The 17187-nt window shown below is 40.5% G+C and overlaps 1 protein-coding gene across 4 annotated transcripts in view; it reads left to right on the forward strand.

Annotated features, from left to right (window-relative positions):
• Positions 1-707: 707 nt before the first annotated feature.
• LOC120530889 (kazrin-like) overlaps positions 708-17187 on the forward strand; it is a 690431-nt gene continuing 673951 nt past the window's right edge. For 3 of the 4 annotated variants that reach the window (XM_039755646.1, XM_039755649.1, XM_039755647.1), the window contains exon 1: positions 708-1173. In XM_039755646.1, the coding sequence (XP_039611580.1) occupies positions 1065-1173 (109 nt within the window). In that variant the 5' untranslated portion in view covers positions 708-1064. The remainder of the gene's footprint in view (positions 1174-17187) is intronic. The other variant, XM_039755652.1, reaches the window with a different exon arrangement.

Below are 17187 nucleotides of genomic sequence, written 5' to 3' on the forward strand. Positions count from 1 at the left end.
CACCAAGTTAAATTCCTGCACATTAAGTACTGGCGAATAAAAGTGATTCTGATTGGACTAAAGGTGAAATCAATCACAAGACATGACCATAACTCAATTCTTGTTGTGGATTTGTTTTGGGGGTGTCTGCAGAGGTGATGACTAGCTGGCTTTGAGCCACTCAAGCCCATTCAACACCTCTGGCAATCTTGCATAAATGATGCCATCCAGAGAAATGTGTCTTTAGGAAATGAATGGCTATAACAATATCAATAATATGCCTGGCAACACTGCCCAGCTTTAGAGCTGAAGCTCCCTCTTGTGCCAGATTTCAGCCTTTCATACCCATGGCATAGGGACTCCTTTTCCTTCTTTTCATGACTGTATAGTTTTTTTTGGCTCTTCCTCGGTCTTTTCTTTCTTTCCTTTTGTACCCCTTGTGTTCTTTTTTTTTTCTCCAGCTCAATTTCAGTTCAATTTAAAGGAGATTTGTTTGGAGAGGCTGGTAAAGCTTCCCAAAATGATGCGTGCTAATAATACGGATGGACGATGCGAGAGGCAAGCTAAAACCGGCAAGTAATGAAATGCACCGATTGTGTGTGTGTGTGTGTGTGTGTGTTTGTGTGTGTGTGTGTGTTAGTGGCTTTAGCCGCCTCCTCTTCCCCCTCCTCACCCCCTCCCTCTCTGCTCGCTCCCGCTCTCCGTCTCTCAAGCCGCACACACTCGCTCAGCAGCACCGGGCACAAAGCTGCACGCGTCCACCGTGAGATAGACTTCGACTTCTCAGTCATTCATGGCCTGGAGACGTGAGCTGCGTTCAAGCCCCTTGTGGCACCATCAAGTTTAAAACATACCCATTTGGAGCATCTCAAGAAGGGCACTTCATTGGAAGGCAGTGACGCTAGGAGAGCACAGCAGACCCCGGGAAGTCACGAACTGTCGCTGAGCGCTTTATTCGGAACTTCTACTTTGAATGGACGTCTCTCGCCAGTTTTAACCCGCACGCAATCTCCCAAGCTGCAGAAAGTGGCAGAGGAAGCCCACCTGAGACAGCCCGCCCTCCACCCTCCTGCCAAGTGTCCCACATGAGCCGCACTGTACACCTCCCGCAGGACACCATGGACAGCACTCTGACCTGTAACTCGACCACCTTCTCCCAGGTCTTCGGACGCCAGGGCCAGCTCATGCAAGCGGGTAAGTGTGAAGAGGTCCCGCCACGCTGCCGTTGGTTCTGCTGCGCGCGTGTGTGTGCGTGAAGTGCGGGCTGGGGAGCCGGGGGAGTCTCCAGCTTCGGTGTTTGGCACTGAGGTCTGCATGTGCAGCAGAAAGCAGGAGTAAATCCCCTCTGTGTGCACTTGGGAGCGAGGCACTGCAGCCCTTTAATGAAGCTAATATTCTCTTATGTAACACATCACCACCTGGCACTCATCGGCGGCGCAATTCGGCTATTATTATTAAATGCTATTTATGGAAAAATCCAATTTGCTCAGCGGCAGAAATAACGGGCTTGTAAATTTGGTCGAATACACACAGTGCAGCCCCTCCTTCCTCCGAATCTGTCCACCGGGATTTTAAGGTATGACGTGAAAGATATTGTTAATAAAGCTTTAGAAATGGCAAGTATACCAACACAGGAGGGCAAAAAAATAGGGATTTACCTAATTACTATTCTGCATGTGTTATTTTATAAACATTATACTGCACACAACCACTGGTACATGTGAGTTCACCAAGATTAAGCACATAGCATACATGCTGGGTATAAACTGCTTAACTGCTTGTGTCCATCCATTTTGTGGATGCACTTTATACAGCACAGTCTCTCACAACAGAAATAGACTTAGTATCCGATTCTGGATGAGATGGCTTGCCCCTTTGCAAAGTATGCTCTTTCATACAGGGGCATCGGCAGCCATACCACCTGTACATCAGAGCCGGTAATCCACCTGCAGCCAAGCATGTTTACCGAATATTAACCAGTATGACCAGTACTTAGATGGGAGATCAACTAGGGAAAGCTTGGGTTGCTGCTGGAACTGATGTTGGCAAGTCCAGCAGGGGGCACTCACTCTGTGGTCTGTACCACGATGGGGAGGCTAGCTGTAAAAATGGTGCTGCCCTTAGGGTAAGATGTAAAACTGTGGTGCTGACTCTTTGATCCCTAGGCATCCTTTGAAAAGAGTAGGGTGTACTCCAATGTCCTGGCTATATTGCCTACCATGGCCCCATAATCATCCTCTGTCTCAAATTGGCTAACTAACTCTCACTCCTTCACCACTTAATAGCAAATAAGTGGCGAGCATACTGGCGCAAGAATGGCTGCCATCACATGATCCAGATGGGTGCTACACATCGGTGTTTGCTCCATGACTGTCTATGTAAAAGAGATTTGAATGTCTAGAAAAGCACTATGTAAATGTCTATATCTGTCTGTCTGCTGGGCTTCCTGCCTATCTATCTATCTATCTATCTATCTATCTATCTATCTATCTATCTATCTATCTATCTATCTATCTATCTATTATTTGGGCCTTACACATCTATCTATCTATCTATCTATCTATCTATCTATCTATCTATCTATCTATCTATCTATCTATCTATTATTTTGGACCTTACACATCTATCTATCTATCTATCTATTATTTTGGACCTTACACATCTATCTATCTATCTATCTATCTATCTATCTATCTATCTATCTATCTATTATATAGGGCCTTACACATCTATCTATCTATCTATCTATCTATCTATCTATCTATCTATCTATCTATCTATCTATCTGTTATTTTGGGCCTTACACATCTATCTATCTATCTATCTATCTATCTATCTATCTATCTATCTATCTATCTATCTATCTATTATTTGGGCCTTACACATCTATCTATCTATCTGTCTATCTATCTATCTATCTATCTATCTATCTATCTATCTATCTATCTATCTATTATATAGTGCTTTTCATATCTATCTATCTATCTATCTATCTATCTATCTATCTATCTATCTATCTATCTATCTATCTATCTATCTATCCTGAACACAAGCCTTTGGAGTATGTAGGTAAACCCACATGAGTACAGGGCGAACATGCAGTCTGTACAGGAGTGAGTACAGGGATCCTTGCACAATGAAGTACAGCTCCTACATAAATAGCCATAACCCTGAGAACCTGGGAGAAAAGTGAGTTTTAATTGTTTTTACTCTGAAACTCCGATTGCACAGACATAAAGACAGAGTCTTTCAATTTGACAATAAAACTCTCTGCTGTCAACAGCCATGGAAGTTTAAGTTGATTTATGGGAATATGGTTATCACCATTACAATCTGTAATGTATTTATTTATCTGATGGGGTGGCCAAGTTACATAGTGGTTAGCCTGCTGCCTCACAGCTCCAAGGACCCGAGTTCAATTATCTTTCTCTTTCTTTGTCCTTGTGCCTCTGAGGGTTTTATTCTTGGACAATCATTTTTTGTTGTGGTTTTTTGTGCGCTTGACTAGCATCTTGTGCAATGTTTGTTCTTGTCTTGCACCTAGTGCTGCTGTGTTAGGATATGAATCATAGTGACTTTGTACTGGATAAAGAAAATGCCTTGATGTTGACTTTTATAGTTTGAGGATTAAAGAGGTGAAAAGGAAGCAATGGGTATTATGAGATTCTCAAGAGCTGCTGCTGCTGCTGTGGGGTTCATTTCATCTGGTAATGCCTGATGATGCAGGGGTGGTATTTTTTGGCATTTTTATTTACACTTCCTACGTATCATTTCTTTTCTTGTATTAATTTTCTCGCTATGCTACATGCTTGCTGCAGGAGTAAGTCGAACTATGGTAATGCGAGAAATTAACATGGCAATTGACATAACTTCCGGAGCTTTGGCACACTGATATCAATCCATTAAACAAACAACCTTGATTCAATATAATGCCTTCATAGTTGGCACAGTCACAAAAAGCTTTGACAGGTGGAGGGCAGCAAAAACTACAGTGGCAATACACAAGGCGGTTGGGAAAAGTTTTTACTGTAGTGGCTTGCTTCGTCCATTATTTATACCAAGAGATTCTGAGAGGCTTTGTGTTTCACAGTAAGCACTACTACTAAATAAGGGGCAAACATATTGGCATTACAAAGAGTGAGAGATAAATTACCCTGTAGGCAGGTTTCTTGTGTCCTTTGTTTAAATCAAAGTTTCAATTAATCAATTAAGGTTGGCTTCATCTATTGTAAAAAATTCAATAAAGTACATCACAAAATAGCAAGTTTGTTATTCTTTACTGGCAGCAGTACAGCTTTCCACAGGTCTTGTTGTGTTGCCAGAAAATGAAAATTTGGCAGGGCCACAAGGACAAAAGACTAAGGAACCAGGATATGAAAACATAGTCAGGAAACAGACTAATGGCAAAAAACATGAGATCAGAAATCAAGGCACCAATCCCAAAAACACTAAACAAAAGGAATAAGCCAGACATTAATAAACCCAAGAACTATAATGATAGTATCCACAAGTTTGGACAACCTTGACATGCAAAACACTGATCTTTATATCATTATGACAATGGCGCCACATGCTATGTTCTTCTATTGGTTCCGTCATAGCAATGTGGCTAGGAACTGAATAGTGTACTAACTGCAAAGGGTTGGCGGCAGTTTTAAAAGAAAATGGAAAAGTGCAAAGGTGCCAAAGGCAACTATTTGGAGATCAAGAATTAATAAAACAAGTTCAGTGTGCACTAATCAAAATCCTGGTCAGGGGTGTAGCAAGAGAGTCAGAAACCAGGATGTACATATAAACGTAGCCAAAAGGTAAGCCAAAAACTGTGGTCAAAAAGACAGAAAATATTTCACAACCAGGGGTCAAAATGAATGCAGAAAAGTAACACTGGCGACATTTTAAACGGAATCCACACAGTCTTGTAGAATCTAGGATGTGCACAGCGGCGACTATTTCAGCCATTCCAGAAGTGATGTCATGCATTGCACACTCCTGGTAGCCCCGCCTAATAACTGTAAACAATCATCAAAACAACTATTGCAAAATGGTGATGCAGAAAAATGTGTCTTAAATATAATGATGTTAAAAGGGCATTAAATCCAGATACAAATGTTTCCACCGTATTCCTTTGCCTCTGAATCTCCCAGAATGAAGTTTCAATTATTTTTTGATGTCAAGGAAAAAGTATAAAAAAAATGGGGAATAAAAAGTAAAATCCTGGCAAATAGAAAAGGTCCACAAAATAGCAGCACCGATCAAAAGCAAAATGGCCTAATGGAAAAAGAAACACTATATGTGAAAAATGCAAACTTAATCAGAACAAAGCCAAAAAATACAATGACAGAATCAAATCCTACAAAACATAACCCAAAAACACATAGAAATGATCTAAGAAGACATGAAAATAGTTAAACTGAGTCCACCAGCTAAAGCCCAAATTGGTCTTGGACTTCTCGGCTCTTTCGCTGTCTTCTCCAAACCTCAAGTCCGCAATCTTGGTGTTATCTTTGACAGTAACCTCTCTTTTGAGAAACAAGTAAATTCTGTAGTCAAGAGTTACTTTTTCCAACTTCGTCTATTAGGTAAGATCAGGCCTTTTTTATCTTCTAAATGTCTTGAGAAAGCTACTCATGCTTTTATTTTTTCTCGCCTCGATTATTGCAATTCGCTGTATTCTGGGATTAACAAATCTCTGATACGCAGGTTACAGTTGGTCCAAAATGCTGCCACTCGCTTTCTGGTTGGGGCAAGGAAGTCTGACTCTGTTTCTCCAATATTAGCTTCTTTACACTGGCTGCCTGTCAGTTTTCAAATTGATTTGAAAATCTTGCTGCTAGTTTTTAAATCCTTACATTGGTTTGCTCCTGCCTATTTATCTGAATTGTGTGCTTTACACCAGCCATCTAGAGTGCTTAGATCTTCTGGTCAGTTGTCTCTTGTTGTCCCACGTACCAAGTGTAAAACTAAGGAGGACAGGGCTTGTGCAGCTGCTGCTCCTCGCCTGTGAATCTCTTTACCTCGTCACTTAAAGGAGTTGTCTACAATTGAACTGTTTAAAACGAGATTAAAGACTCACTTCTTTTCACTTGCATTCAGTGACCTTTAGTAATACTGATGGTTTCCTTTCTGTGATCATATAACATTATTTCTATTTATCTATCTTATTTTATGTTCATATATTTTATTACTATTTATGTTTTATTGTTTATTGTTTTTCTTTTTTCTTTTATTCTATTACTGTAAAGCACTTTGGCCGCAGCATTACTATGTTGTTTTAAATGTGCTATATAAATAAATTGACATTGACATTGACATTGACATAATCGTAAAAATTGTGGCTGATAAAATGCTATTGTGAGTGGGGCGGCAATTTAATTTTAAAGGAGCCTCCTGCTTACACTGAGGCCAGCCCTCCAGAACCCACACACTTGTGTCACATATCCTAACAGGCCATCAGATGTGTTCCCTACCTTAAACCAGAGGACAGTATGGACTAAACTGAAGATCTTGCAGATGGACAGAGTGGCAGTTGGAATGATAGACTAGTCTTGCGTGGTGCTAGATTTGGAGGGCACTGCAAGATGAAGCTATGAAAGGGTAACGGAAAGTAAGATTTCACCTACAGTGTAATGCCAGTCTTTGGAATATGGTATGACTTTGTTGTTGCTCTTTTCAATGTTTAGGAGATAATTTTCATCAGACAATATCTAAAGTGATGAAAGCCACTATTTTGGCCATTTCAGATATTTGAACTTGATGTAATAGTGCTAACAAATTTTAAAAGAAAAGGCTTGGAATCGCTGAGCTTATCCAAGGTAAGTGGCAAGGCTTCATGCTGGAAAATATTGCTTTCAAAATCGGCCTGCACTGCAGATTCCTTCTGTCCATCTGATGTCTCCTAGAAAAAATAAGTAGTTCTCTATTACCGAGTGATTTATTGAGGTCTGCAATCCACAGGGCAAGTCTAAAGTCAAGTTCCTGGCACAAAGCCATTCATGGTGGTAGGGGGGTGAGCAGTATTAGTCAACTCTGTGTTACCCTTTGGCATATCTCATGCAGGAAAAGCTATTAAGCATAATGACTGTATAAATGATGCCTTAACTAACGGCAGCACCCTGCTAAGATGGATAGCACTGACTCGTGGAAGAGCAGCTTTGACAGAGTATTTCCAGGTCCCCAGATTTTAAAACAATTTCTTTATTTTCTCTGACAGGTCTTTGGAATTCTATCCAGAGTGTTCTGAATTGGTCCAAATGGGATGCCAAACTTATCCCAATGTGCCCTGCCAGCCAGTTGTCATCCAAAACCGTCCCAGACAGGAGACTTGTGAGGCCATTGGTTGTGATTTGGAGTCACACATATGACAAAAATATTGTGTGGCCTCCTAAAAGACCCATAAAGGCAGGTCATTACCGTCACTAGCCAACACAGATGAGGCACATCCCATCCTAGATAACTACTTTTGGGCTTTGGTCTGGCTAGACCCAAAGTGGGGAACACTGGATTTATGTTCAAAATATAAAGTAATGTTCCAAAATATATCAGAATGTCTTACAAGATAGGAGATAACCGCAAACACCTGTCTTAGTATCAAAAGAGCAACAAGAATCTTTATAAATTAAGAATATTAACAAAACTTTAATAAAACAAAGATGCTTAAAAGAGCAAAATTAGACACTGTGGATTTACCTAATAGGTAATCCTACAACAAACAAGTACAAATATACAATCATTAATCAAACTCCTCAAAAGTAATAAAACAGCAAAACAAGAAACAATAATACTCACGAGAAGACTCCAAATACAAACTGAAATGAACCACTGGCTCGATCTTTTGCTCTGGCTTTCAGATAATGACCGAGGGAGGACCCAGCAACTGTGGCATCAGGGTGACCCTGCTTCCTGGAGCTCCACCCACAAAACACATGGAATGGAGGCACATTTAAAAAAACAGCATATAACTGAAGGGAGAAGCTACAGGAGAGGCCCATTCAGAAGCCAGGCCTCCCCATTCATTAACCAGGACTCCCATTCAGAAGCAAGGGAGAAAAATAATCCTACCAGAACTTAGTTCTATTATTTGTAAACCTATAGGCTCAAAAGTTCAAGAAGGTAGGCTGTTAATTTGATTGTTAATAAGACAAGCCACACAGAACAAGCCACACAGAAATTGACCTTCTTTCATTGTCATCAAACTAAGCAAGGCAAAAGTTCTGCGGATTGGACTTTAATTTGATCATTAATAAACCGAGCCACACCAAACTTCAGTGGGGAGGGACGTTAGTTCGACTATCATTAAACCTAGAAACTCAAACATTCAAGATGGAATCCCACCCACCCTAGACCTTAATTCGATCATTAATAAACCAAACCACACAAAACTTCAATGGGGATGGACCTCAGTTTGATTATCATTAAACGTAGTGGCTCAAAAGTTCAGATTAATTTGATTGCCACACAGAACCTCAAGGTTCAACTTCACTGATATGATTAAAATATATATATATATTGTGGCAGATAGAGGTCGCTGTTGCCCATTGAACCCTCAGACAACACGTTCAGACACCAGGTAAAAAGTCCAAGAAATGAATTTAATTTCATAAATTGTGCACCAAGCACCTCTACCTCCACTATACTCAATAATAATCACAATAATACAGTAAATCGATAACAATAAATCCTCCTCTCCTCCCAGCAGCTCCCTCACACTCCCACCCAACTCCCGCTCACTCCGCTGGGGTTTCCCATCGTCCTTTTATATTTCCTGGCCCAGAAGTGCTTCTGTCCCTCAGTCCATGTGATTTCATAGCACTTCTGGGTCAGATGAAAACTCCTTCTTTTCTTCAGCCTGGAAGTACTTCATTTCTTCCGTCCCCGTGACTAGGGAGTACTTCCAGGCTAAATGGCAAATAGAAATCCCTGTTCCTCCCTGTAGCGGCACCTGGCGGCTCCCATTGTATCCAGCAGGGTTGTGAAGTAAAACTCCAATATCCATGATGCCCTGCTGGAACTCTGGGCCCCTCCATATTGCAGGGAGGACTCCATCTAGCGGTGTGGGGGTATTGGCCGGGATAAACTGCTGGCCATATATCACAATATATATACAAATCTGAAAAATAATTTCAAAATAATAATAAAACATATAAACAAAATTTAATACATAAAACCAACTTACAATGCAAAACTTTTATTTTACAGTTTTTGACCAAACATATGTACTTAAGTGAAATTAAAGTTAAGAATATAAGAATCAGAATCACTTTTGTACACCAGCACTTAATGTACAGGAATTTGACTTTGTAGATTTGGAGCCGTTTGTAACATACAACTAACATAAATAGAATAAAAAAAGACAAACGTAATGCAAAGTTGCAGAATAGTGCAATTATAAAAGAAATGTGCAAATGATGATGAGCAAGTGAACATATGAATGCACACACATACAGTATATGTACGCATACTGTACAGACACACTTTCATATAGTATATGACAGAACACATGAATATACAGCAAAAACAGGGTAGATTACTGGTTTGAGAGGGCAATGGCACTGGAAAGAAATGGTTTAGGTGTCTTTTAGTTTTGGCTTTAATTGACCTGAAGTGTTTACCAGAAGGGAGTTTTTGGAACAAGTGATAACCTGGATGAGATGAGTCTGAGGTGATCCTCTTGACGTGGTTAGTGACACGAGATGGAGCAACAGATGGAGGAGCACAGCCAGTTATTTTCTCAACAGCCCTCACAACACGTTGTAATTTATTTTTGGAATGTCCCATTGCTGAACCAAACCAAATAACAATGGGGAATGTGATTACACTTTCAATTATGGCTTTGTAAAATTGTACTATTATTGACCGGGAAATGTTTAATTTCTTTAGTTGGTGCAAATAGTACAACCTCTGCTGAGCCTTCTTAGTGATGGCAGTGGTGTTAATGTCCCAGCTTAGAGTATTTGTGATAGCTGTTCCCAAAAATGTGAAGGATTCTGTCTAATTGACTGCAGAATCATTAACTTCTAGTGGGTGAGGTTGTAACTGCTGTCTGTGAAACATGAGAAAATAATGTGAGAAATTTTACAAATGAGAGGAAACAGTTTAGTCCATCACACTCAGTTGTTTAGCTAAGAGCTAAGCTGTCCCAGCATCTCATCCAGATTCATCTTAAAGGTTGTCAAAGTTTCTGTTTAAACTACATAGTTTGTTCCAGAGTCCCCGAGCTCTTTACATAAAGTGCTTCCTGGCTTCAGTCCTAAATGCATTTCCCCTTAATTTCTATTGATGTCCTTGAGTCCTTGATTCATCCTTAAGCTGAAAGGCCACTGTCCAAACACATGACTTGAAGGGCAGGTAATCATCCATTGGTCTGTTCATGGACTAGTCTTGCCTGGCTGTCTCAGATTCAGCCATTGGACTCCAAATGGAACAGATGGGCTGAAGAAATAAGCAAATGCCAAGGCTGTTCAGATGGACAATGGCTCTTTTTTTAATTGCTGAGCCACAAATTTTGCACACAAAGGATAAAGGACACAGAGGCTTTTTTATTCACTTATCTCCTTGCTGGGTATATTTATAGTCATGTATTAGCTATAATTTTTTGATAATAAAGTATTCATTTGGAATGAAAATGCAACAGTTTTTGCATGTCACTCTGCCGAAAGAAAATGTGGAGAAACATAGCTTTACTCCACGGCTTTTGGCAGCTGAAATTAAATAAAAGCGGAGAGCTGCTGTTTAAGGACGATGAGTCTGTGTTCTATAATTAGATCCAATCACATTTTCTAGAAGGGGCAATATATTATCTGTATCTAATTAGCGTTTGCTCATTATTTGGCTTTTGAATCTGGTTGCTTCGGTGAAGAACTTCACTTGCTACTCTTTTGCAGCCTTACATTAGCAAAGAGGGCCTCCCCTGCTGCTTGTTCTGAAGTTGTGCATTTATATTTATGTGGATTTCTCATTGAGTTTCATTCTGTTTTTGTGTCATTGTAAACATCTCTTACCCTGACTGTGTGGTTGACTAACCACTGTACTTTAAACAGAAACCAGATTCATCCACAGTAGTGGCATAAATAACAGCATTAAAACATCCTTTTATGGTTCACTCATAGACAGGAATGGAGGGAGGATTCAGCATTAGCCCTTACTTTAATATTAGGCATCAATTGCCCCTGGCACCTCACATCTATGTTTCTTGCTCTATGACATATACAGCATTCACAAGATGGAGGGACAAGGGACGTAAATTGGAAGAGGATGGAAGGTGCTTCTGTGTATTCATATTCAAGATCCATATGGAGCTCTCTCCTTGTTTAGTGGTTTGGTTTCCTTGTTTAGAATGTTCTGTTTTGTGGTGGTTTGCTTTGTTTTATTAGATTGTTGAGTTTTTGCTTTCATCCCAGTTATTGACCTCTTCCCTGCCTTTTGACTTTACCCTTTTTCAGATTTGTCCAGCTGTCCTGTTTTGGATGATGCTTTGTGGATTAAGGATTTGACTCATTTGACTAATGAGGCCTTGCCCTCAAATTTAAGACTTCCTAGGCAAGGCCTGAAGACCTGCCTGTCTGTTGAGGTGGCTCACTCAATAATCCACCTCCAAATTCCCCTCAAACACTCCTTTTGTCACCTTCAATCTTTCTCATGGTCCATTGAGCCTTCACTCCAGCTCTTCTCACAACTCTAAATTCAGTCTCCCCCTCTGGCTTTTTTGGATACACTCAGGGAAGCTACACTAGAATTCTGTATCTGAAAAGGGTAACACAGTCCCCCTCATCCCCTTGGTTTACTGTTTATTGTATCCTCACAGACTAGAAAGACATGACTGGTTTCAAATGATCGTGATCCTGGACCTCAGTCTTAAATTAACAACATGGTCTCATTTATCCTGATTAAAGCTGATGTCACATTACTTGACTTTTTGTCATGTTGTCTGTCAGATTTCCCGATCCAAGTCGCTGATCTTGTTGCTGCACAATTTCAAATTACCTGACCAAAAATCACAGCCCATTTAACATTTACGGACTGAACGCCGATATTCCAGTACGTCATTCTCACGCCTTTCTCTAACAGTCAGTAGCATTCTGCTTGACAGAGATGGGGATGTTTGAAGGGTTAACAGCTACAGCAAGTTCAGCAGAAATCTCTGCACTTTATTTCTCTTTTCCAATTTGTTCTGGTATGTAAAATATGAGACATCAGACAAATGAGCTTCTCTTCTGTTTGTAAGGTCCACGGCCCTGTGCGGCCTGATGGAGCTAGTGCTGCACAGGTGCTGTATGAAGGGTTAATGGCTCTGGTTTGTTAAGCCACAGTCTTAGCTCCTATTTTTCTTTTTTCCATTATTTTAGTACATAAAACATAGTACAGATAAGTAGACAGATAAGCTTCTCTTCTATTTGTTTAATTTCAATATTCGCATGTTCCTTTACCTTAGGCGCTATATTCTATGCATGTACTAGTTGATCTCAGTCTTTGGGAATGTCACATTACTAACTTAGTTTCACGGTAGTGCACTGACGACTGCCTCTGACTGGCAAAGATTATATAAATGAAGGCTATCGCTGAAAATTGCTTGAAAAGTCGTCCGTTTAACATCTGTGGCAGAGCGACGGGCATTAAGCAAACTCCTGTCAATCATGAAGAATCCACTGTATCCACTGAACAGGATCATCTCCAGACAGAGGAGCAGCTTTAGTGACAGACTGCCATCACCGTCCTGTTCCACTGACAGACTGAGGAGATCGGTCCTGTTCCACTGACAGACTGAGGAGATCGGTCCTCCTCCACACTATTGACTCTTCAATTCCATCCGAGTTTTTGTATAAAGACTAACATTATTCAAAGTTATTGTCTGTTTTTACATGCATTTTTATTACTCTTTAATTTAATATTGTTTTTTGTATCAGTATACTACTGCTGGATTATGTGAATTTCCTATCTAATTAATAAAGTATCTATCAATCTATCTATCTATCTATCTATCTATCTATCTATCTATCTATCTATCTATCTATCTATCTATCTATCTATCTATCTATCTGATATAATATATCCTTTAGGGTCATTTACTACTGTTTGTCAGCCTAGAGGTTTTCTGTATCATTGCCAGTCTTTTTAAGTTGATGTCACATTACATGACTTCTAGTTGTGAGTCATGTCAGACTTGCCGACTGCAGTTACTGATCTTATAGCCGGACCATGTCAGTTTAAACGACTGAAAATCACATTAAGTGAAAAGAAGGAGACAGACAGATGTCCCAAAAGACATCAATACACAATGGGCGGTCGGAAAATCGAGAGTACACCTTATGAGAAGGATTTAGGAGTCATAGTGGACTCTAAGCTATCAACTTCCCGACAGTGTTCAGAAGCCATTAAGAAGGCTAACAGAATGTCACGTTATATAGCTCCTTGATGTGTGGAGTACAAGTCACAGGAGGTGCTGCTCAACCGTTATAACACACTGGTGAGGCCTCATCTTGAGTACTGGGTGCAGTTTTGGTCTCCAGGCTACAAAAAGGACATAGCAGCACTAGAAAAGGTCCAGAGAAGAGCGACTAGGCTGATTCCAGGACTACAGGGGTTGAATTATGAGGAAAGATTAAAAGAGCTGAGCCTTTACAGTTTAAGCTAAAGAAGATTAAGAGGTGACCTGACTGAAGTGTTTAACATTATGAAGGGAATTAGTCCAGTGGATCGAGACTTGTATTTTAAAATGAGTTCATAAAGAATACGGGGACACAGTTGGAAACTTGTTAAGGGTAAATTTCACACAAACAGTAGGAAGTTTTTCTTTACACAAAGACGATACACGATAGACACTTGGAGTAAGCTACCAAGTAGTGTGGTAGACAGTAAGACGTTAGGGACTTTCAAAACTCGACTTGATGTTTTCTTGGAGGAAATAAGTGGATAGGACTGGCAAGCTTTGTTGGGCTGAATGGCCTGTTCTCGTCTAAAGTGTTCTAATGTTCTAATGTTCTAAAGACAAGCAGATCATCAGAATGAAGGACATCAAAAAAGACTTGGATGCAAATAAGTAGGCAGGCCAAAAGACACCAAACTATACAAGACAAGCACAGAGGATGAGACTGACAAATGAAAAGACATACAGATAGACCAACTGAATGAGTTGGAAACAGACATCTGTTCAGGACAAAAGTGAAACAGACCTGTAAAAAGAAGTGGATGGAAAGGAAGATGGTCCACAAAATGGAAAGTGCTAAACAGTCAGGTCTTTTCCCCTAAAACCTGCCAGATGAGCAGAATGACAAACATGGCCTGAGAGGCAGAGACAGAGACACCGGTAAAAAAGACAGACAAAAATCCCAGCAGCCAAAAAAAGACGAAAAATAATGACAGGGTGCAAGACAGAAATAAATAAACCTAAAGGTGGGTCAGTGGACAGTCCAAAAGAGATGCAGGCTTGCAGGTAGAGATGCAGAATGGGCAAAAGAAAGACTGATAAGGAGAGTTGGATGAAAGAAGGAAACAGAAAGTTGAAAACATGGAACAGATGGACCATCGAGAGTGAGAGAGAGAGAGAGAGACAGGTAGATATGCAGGCAAGACAAATAGAGGAGAAAGAGGAGACAGACAGAAAAAGATTAGGAGAGACAGAAGGAGGAGAACAGAAAGGCAGATAAACAGGGAGACAAACAAACAGAACGGCCGAAAGACAAACTGAACTGCAGAAAAGTTGGGATGGACAATTCATATAGAAACACAATATATTTGAGGTTAATTATCATTTGAATAGTTTTATACAGTAGGCTTATGCAAGAAGTAGAGATGGTGAAGGTGGATGAGTTTAAATACTTGGGATCAACAGTACAGAGTAATGGGGATTGTGGAAGAGAGGTGACGAAGAGAGTGCAGGCAGAGTGGAGTGGGTGGAGAAGAGTGTCAGGAGTGATTTGTGACAGACGGGTATCAGCAAGAGTGAAAGGGAAGGTCTACAGGACGATAGTGACACCAGCTTTGTTGTATGGGTTGGAGACGGTGGAACTGACCAGAAAGCAGGAGACAGAGCTGGAGGTGGCAGAGTTAAAGATGCTAAGATTTGCATTTGGTTTGACAAGGATGGACAGGATTAGAAATGAGGACATTAGAGGGTCAGCTCACGTTGGACGGTTGGGAGACAAAGTCAGAGAAGCGAGATTGCGCTGGTTTGGACATGTGCACAGGAGAGATGCTGAGTATATTGGTAGAAGGATGCTAAGGATAGAGCTGCCAGGTAAGAGGAAAAGAGGAAGGCCTAAGAGAAGGTTTATGGATGTGGTAAGACAGGACATGCAGGTGATGGGTGTAACAGAACAAGATTCAGAGGACAGGAAGATATGGAAGAAGACGATCTGCTGTGGCGACCGCTAACGGGAGCAGCCGAAAGAAGAAGAAGAATAGTTTTATTGGCTATGCTATTGCAAATATTTATTTGAACTAGAAAACATGCAGACCTCATGACCTCCCAAGATCAAGGTTTTAGCCCCAGTAGTGCCTGAGCAGGTTGCCACACTTCATGTGCTTGATGGGCAGTAGACACCAGAACCATTATTCGTCATCTTCCTATCATATAACTGGCTTCTGCAATTTAGTTCACGCTCAGCAGTCATGTCACCTTCTTTATTAGTTTCTCAATGTAATTCAATGTAATGAGAAGTCAAGCAAAATGACACCTTTTATTGGCTAACTAAAAAGATTACAATATGCAAGCTTTTGAGGCAACTCAGGCCCTTTCTTCAGGCAAAATGTAATGATGCCACTGAAGAAAGGGCCTGAGTTCCCTCAATAGCTTGCATATTGTAATCTTTTTAGTTAGCCAATAAAAGGTGTCATTTTGCTTGACTTCTCATTACATTCATAATGGCTAACACGGTACAACACCCTAATACTAATTCTATGTAAGAAAGATGCATACCCTAATAAGTTTGCAGAGGCCAGAGCTGTCATTCTTCTTCTTCCTATCGCGTTTGGCTTCTGTATTTTGCCACATGCTCAGTAGATGTTGCCACTCTTCTTCTTCTTTCTGCTGTAACACTTTGTCGCTCAGTTTCCCTATGCAGTTTGCTGTAGTAAAGATGTGAACCCTGATAACTTTGTAAAGGTTACCATTAGGCACATTTTTCGCTTCACCAGCATGTATCACATCATAAGCTTTCTATTAGCCCCAGTGGCTCCTGAGTAAATGCATGACAAACAGACACAACCCTAGGGTCTTACACACCCACTAACACACACACACACACCCCCCCACCCCACGGACCTAGCCACCCCTTCCCCCTCCCCACGTAAGTTATTACTATATATTGCCTTTGATTCTTGTAAGTCTAAGCATTATCCTCTGATGAAGACCCCTGGTAGGGGTTGAAAGCTCAGGAATAAAAACTATTTTATGATACGTGATTCATTTTCTCCCTTTGTGGATCTCCAGCTGCAAATATGCAAACCTTATCACAGACCTTCTCTTCCATATATATATATATATACTGTATATATATATATATATATATATATATATATATATATATATATATATATATATAATACTTGTGGGCTGGTGCCCTGGCCGGGGTTTATTCCTGCCTTGCGCCCTGTGCTGGCTAGGATTGGCTCCAGCAGACCCTCGTGACCCTGTGTTAGGATATAGCAGGTTGGAAAATGACTGATTGACTATATATATATATATATATATAAAAAGGTAATTGTGGACAATGTGGTGTTCAGGTGCCCCATTCTAGGTTGGTTACTGCTTTGCACCTAATGTTTTCAGGATGTGCTCCGGCTATCTTGTGTCCATGCACTGGAATAAATATCTCTTACAATTTAATTATAATATTATTTATAATAGTTTTGTATTTCAGAGAAGTAAAAGTCAGGTGGCCTCATTTGTATGTTGTGCTGTCATGTTTTCAGCATGCACATAAACACAAAGGCTGTGTTCACTTAAATTACTGTCAAGGCTCTCTACATTTGAGCAACGTGACTTGAGATTCATCAGCACCGCGGGTAGGTCATCCTGTCAGCCTCTCTTCTGTTCTTGTAAGTTTCTTGTTTTGACACAAATAAAGTTAAACGAGGCAGAACGAAGGCAGCACGCCTTTGACTTTTATCTTCAGAAGTCTCTCCGGGGAGTCGCAGGCCGATGCTATTTCTTGGCCTAACCTTGCATTAATGGCTTTTTATGTGTTTGATTCCTGAGAGCTGTGCTTCGTTCGA

This window comes from Polypterus senegalus, chromosome 6, assembly GCF_016835505.1.
Source record: "Polypterus senegalus isolate Bchr_013 chromosome 6, ASM1683550v1, whole genome shotgun sequence".
NCBI classification, from domain to species: domain Eukaryota; kingdom Metazoa; phylum Chordata; class Cladistia; order Polypteriformes; family Polypteridae; genus Polypterus; species Polypterus senegalus.